Source organism: Branchiostoma belcheri, unplaced genomic scaffold (genome assembly GCF_001625305.1).
Source record: "Branchiostoma belcheri isolate BF01 breed outbred unplaced genomic scaffold, Haploidv18h27 scaffold19, whole genome shotgun sequence".
In the NCBI taxonomy this organism is placed as follows: Eukaryota; Metazoa; Chordata; class Leptocardii; order Amphioxiformes; family Branchiostomatidae; genus Branchiostoma; species Branchiostoma belcheri.
In genome coordinates, this window is record NW_017803379.1 from 2,050,443 (window position 1) to 2,055,573 (window position 5,131).

At 40.8% G+C, this 5,131-nt stretch overlaps 2 protein-coding genes and 1 long non-coding RNA gene across 3 annotated transcripts in view; 1 reads left to right on the forward strand and 2 right to left on the reverse strand.

Moving 5' to 3' along the window:
* LOC109467760 (transmembrane protein 144-like) overlaps nucleotides 1-860 on the reverse strand; it is a 6,683-nt gene extending 5,823 nt beyond the window's left edge. The window contains exon 1 of the mRNA XM_019765811.1: nucleotides 764-860. Coding sequence (XP_019621370.1) covers nucleotides 764-860 — 97 coding nt within the window. The remainder of the gene's footprint in view (nucleotides 1-763) is intronic.
* Nucleotides 861-1,879: 1,019 nt separating this feature from the next.
* Nucleotides 1,880-5,118, reverse strand: LOC109468028 (transmembrane protein 144-like). The gene is made up of 6 exons (XM_019766240.1): nucleotides 4,502-5,118; nucleotides 3,961-4,170; nucleotides 3,621-3,743; nucleotides 3,272-3,452; nucleotides 2,363-2,460; nucleotides 1,880-2,145 (listed from the first exon to the last, which is right to left on the reverse strand). The coding sequence occupies exons 1-6, from the start codon at nucleotides 4,587-4,589 to the stop codon at nucleotides 1,895-1,897; spliced, it is 951 nt and encodes a 316-aa protein (XP_019621799.1). The 5' UTR covers nucleotides 4,590-5,118; the 3' UTR covers nucleotides 1,880-1,894.
* On the forward strand, nucleotides 3,033-4,088 carry LOC109468029. The gene is made up of 3 exons (XR_002140114.1): nucleotides 3,033-3,110; nucleotides 3,265-3,378; nucleotides 3,988-4,088. It is a non-coding gene; the product is annotated as an uncharacterized LOC109468029 (long non-coding RNA).
* Nucleotides 5,119-5,131: the final 13 nt, after the last annotated feature.

The window sequence follows — 5,131 nt, forward strand, 5'->3', positions numbered from 1 at the left end:
AATACTGGTTCAGACACTGTGTGTGTTGAGCTATGTTTATGTAATTGCTATTCCTATACTCAACTGCTTGCACTTACGTGTATTCCAGGATGTCTGAGTTGGATTTTTCTGACAAAAACAATAACTATTCAATATCCGTTTCATGCAAAAGATAACCTTGTGCTTTCGCAATTACACCTTCATGATCATTATCAGTCAATGCAAGCATAATTCTAAATCTAATTTGATGAAGAGTTAGATATTAACAGCAATGTTTCGACTGCAAGCTTGAGGAGGTGAAAGCAAAACTGAACCGTAACGCAAACCAACGAATTGGCTTGTTATGGCGCAAAGCTAGCTCTCCGTGTTGTCGTGCGCAGAGCTGCGTGACGAAGTCTTTATTTGTGACAGAGTACTGGCTGTATCGCCTACTACTCACATTGAATTAACTTGATATCTACAGAGCTCTAAACAAAAACTCCATGGGAGGTTGCTCGTGCANAGAAAAATGAACAGCAACGATACGCTTGTACATGTTTATTAAAATCGGTTATTTTCGCACAGTATTTCGTCTTATCAAAGTCTCCGGGACTTTTCTTGATAAATTTGCTCGCACCGTTTGCCCCCTCCCTCCCACCTGTTGGAATCACCAGTTGTTGACTTATCATGTGAGCGGCCAAAGTGCAACTGTCCAACTTTGTACATACTATTACAGACTATTTTGTGGTCCCTCTACCGGTATTGCCATGACGTGTTAACTTACATGTATGACAGACAAACTCACCTTGTCCACAGTCACAAGCAGCTACGAAGGCATAAAGAACCAGCCCGATGTAAACAGAACGAGCTAAAATTCGATGCCACTCCGCTTGCCCGGCCATCTTTCGACGTGGGGGAAAGTTTGATCCCCATCAAAGGGCACAGATTGCACCGACCTCCGTCCTTTGTGTACAATGTGACAATAAAGATTACGCTGATTGGTTACTTGCCGTACTCACCTTTACAATTATTGGCCCAATCCTGGGTACACAAATAAATGTTTGATACGGCATGCGTCGACCTTACATAATAACTAAGATAAAGATATTTATTTGTTGCTATCTATCATTATCACTGTTTGATTTATTACTATTATTATCACTTGTCAAAAATTAATGTTGTCGGGGGAAGATTCCGGACAGGCCATAATGGCTTTTTATCTTCCACCAGCATATATTTTTTATGCTTATGTTCATTTTATTACTTTGACTATATGTTAATAAAACAAACAAACAAACCCAAACTTTGCTCTGAAAGAATCTTTATTAAGGTTGGTTCAGTAAATTGATTAATGAATTTAGTTTTGTCTTTTCTTGGTGAAGACCTAGGTAGTTTTGATCCACTGATTCTTCGTCGCCGCATCAAAATGAGAAGCTTGTGAGCAGAGCCCCGGTAATAGTCACAGCGAACACCGCTGTCAGGATTACTGCGTTTCTGGCGCCCTGTAGAACACGAGTAGAAGTCATAGATAAACGTCGTTTACAGCTACCAATCAGATTTAGAGCGATAATACTTAACACGTAGGTATTAAGGGACTGGTACTGGCACTGTCCTGTGGATGTGCCCATTTAAATGAGCGAATGAAAAAAAGTGTATCGAAAAGAATGCAGGTAGATTTTAAATGCCCCATGGTATATAATTATGCATATGTAATGTGTATAAACCTACTTTGATTTCTCGAAAGTAGAAAACACTCCACAATGTCCCAACAAGGCTAGGGCCCTGCAAACAAAAAAGATGTACGTATTTGTTTTGTTAACCATGTTCTGCCCAATTCTAAAACACATACATGATGTATGTCATATACGAGAGGTTCATAAGAGCCACATAAGACGTCCTTGCCCATCAGGACCACGAAGCGTTAGGTTAGCACAAATCAAATCCCTGACTCAGCAACAAAACCTGTTACCGTTGTGATGATGGGAAAACTGACGCTCTCCTGTAGCCTCTGATTGGCCACGAACCACGCAGCCTGTGCGATGGCCCTCATGGTGCCCGACAGTAGAGCCGGGAGGATGGCTCTGGGGAAAACTGCAGGCTTGTTCCTCATGTACATGCTGTACAGTATGAAGTATAGTGTAGATGTCGCGTAGATACCACTGAAGTGAGCAAAGACATAATCTAAACCTGAAATAAAACACAGAAGATGTGGCTGACTAAAGCAAGACGTCACAAGGTCTCAAGGTCATGTGTAGAATATTTTTACACATTGATTTATTACATTAGTCATTTAAGATGTAGAATATATGTATTCCTATAAACACAGGTAGTCATGATACGAGGAAAGAACGTCGATGAGAAGGTAATATTTACTGATGTTGAAATCACAAATGCTAAACATTACCGTTGTCTGTGGCTCCCTCGTAGTGTTGTTGTGCGTAAATGACCGGTACAAAATTCAGCCCGTACATACAGCCAGAAAACATCGCCAATGTAATCCCCCTGGGGAAAATGATGGGAAAAACACAGATCAACCTATGGTCCAATATCAGTAGGGCCAGGCCAGGATGTGCGATATCTAAAACCAACCAGCTCATTTCGCAATTCACCACGATGGAAAGGAGACATACGTGATTCTTTTTTTCACAGGAGAAAGTTGATCCACCCAGGAATGGTCCTCAAGTTCTGCCGAAGGAACTCTCTCACTGGGACTGTTGACGGCTGCCTGGTCACAGCAGTTTTATACATGTAACGTCAGATATGTAAGTCGGAAAATGGTTATCAATAATATTCACTACTGCATGGTAAGATTATACATGTCAAGAAATGACATTGGCAAAGAATATTACTTGTTATGAATAGCGAATGATAGTCAATAGTACAATATTCGAAATACACGAAATGAAATTGGCAAAGAAAGTTACTTGTACTAAGACATACCAGGAATTTCTAGTTTCTTTTGATCTGCTTTTGTTTGTTTACTTGTTCAGGTGTATTATTCATTTCTTCTTTCGTTGGACAAATATGCATATGATAATAATAAAGCAATTACATGCAATCTGTCTTCTTCCAGTAGTGGCTCGTGATCAGTTTCAGGCTTGTCCATGACGTCACTTTTCACAAAGGATAATATTATCGTCCTAAAACGACAGGTAAAAAGAATTACTAGTTCTCTAGGGCAGAGCTAGAAGGGTTGGTCACCATATATTATGAATGTGTATGAGAATAAATAGAGCAGTAGTTTGTTAGGCTAGACCATGTGAAGGAAAACATCATGCATTTTCTTTGCGATTGTTACCTTTCTAGTTCTTACCTGACAATGCCCAGGGCCACGCCAGCATAGTCCAGGGCAGGCCTGGTCAGCCTGTCCGGCCGCATGCCGAACCAACCGAACCTCCCGCTGAACCAGCCCGTCAGCAGGTTAGTGGAGGCCCAGAACAACATGCCCATCCCCAGTCCTATAGTCTTCAGGATTGGCACGACCACAGCGTTACCTAGTCACGAATAACGCATGTTAGTCACTAATACAATACTAGTATTTATTTTAAAAAATGTGTACTTCTGCAACATATCAACCACAATAGCTGAAGATGTGGGTTTTCACTGACAAAAAGAAACTTTGAGGAGGATAAAGAGGATAATACATGATGTATAGGATGTACCTGTGCACCAAAGAGCCCCTCCAATCATCGAGATGGCGTAGAACTTAGGGAAACCCTGAATAACGTTCACCACCAAACCTACACACCAGACTGCAGAACAGAACACCCATTGGAAGAACATACCTGCAACCAATCAGGAAGGAAAAACATCTCAGCAACGAAACACGGATTCTAATATAACGTAAAGAAACTCCTCTGATTACTTGATTTCGAAAAAGAAAGACACTGGAACTATCCATGCAATGCGGAGTCCATTCGTATAAGCAAGGGGGCTATACATGTATACTGGAGACTATAACCTCCTTTGATAGCCCATTGATCTTATATCAGGTAGTCTTACCATCTCCCGTCTCCATTCTCTTGACAGGCACCAGGGTGGTCCCAAAGAACACACACGACACAGCTGCTGCAATGAACCCGATGTAGGCTTCGTCTTTAGTGTAGTTACTTGGCTGTATGTGAGCCGCGGTGAAGGTACTTGCTGGGGTGGTCGTAGTACCATTTTCTTGCGAAGGTAGTAAATGCAACGGGACATTATGAGAGTTTCTGTCTGTACGAAAAAAAATAACTTCAGCACATAAATGTTATATTTATACGCTCAAACTGTCGGTATGCAAGAACTATGTGGTCTGTTCTTTAAAGCCAGGTTAAGTCTTAGGGCCGGGTAAAACTATGACTTGTTCAGTGTTTATGTGTTGTATTTACTTGCAATTTCCCTGTTACATGTTGCTCAAACGCAGACATGAACGATTAGCGATATCGATGATGACCAAAGTCCAATAATCTATTGCATGAATGTGTACTTGCCGATCTTGTCTTGAGGACAATTGTAAACCACAAAGAACATCTGACGCTGATTCAACAAGCTTAAGCACGCTTACCTTGTTTGCAATGACAGGTCGCTGGAAAGACGAATAAGCATAAATATCCACACAGAATAAAAACACTGTGCCAGTCGTGACCGCCCATGTTTGTATATTGACATGTCGGGTGAAAGGTTGGGAGACGTAATAGTTGTTTGTGTAAGAGTTACTTATTAAGAGGAGTCAGAAGCACTCAGAGATTTGAATGGGTCTCTCGCAATCATACTCCATATGAAGCAGATGAATACATGTTCATGTTAAGTCCATGAAGACTCTGGTATATTTACACAGTGCGAACTAATCTACAGTTGTTACTGAAAATCGTACCTCTCTCATTATCCGGGTCAACCATATCCTGTCTTGGTCCCGGACTAACCAGTTCTTGCCGTCATATATCAGTAGAAATTTAACTGACTCAATTAAGTACTCGTATTTGTATGAGCCTGTAGTTGTAGTATTTTCTTTATTTTTCTTGTTTATATTGCTTGGCTTGTCTCTTCATATCTTTAATACTACTTAACCATTGGGGAAATTGTAAAACTGACAGGACCTGTATGTAAAACTGATATTGCTCTTTGTTATATGTGTTAGTAAGATAGTCCAGTTAGAACAGCTCCGGTGATTGTCACAACCATTGCCACCGCTAGT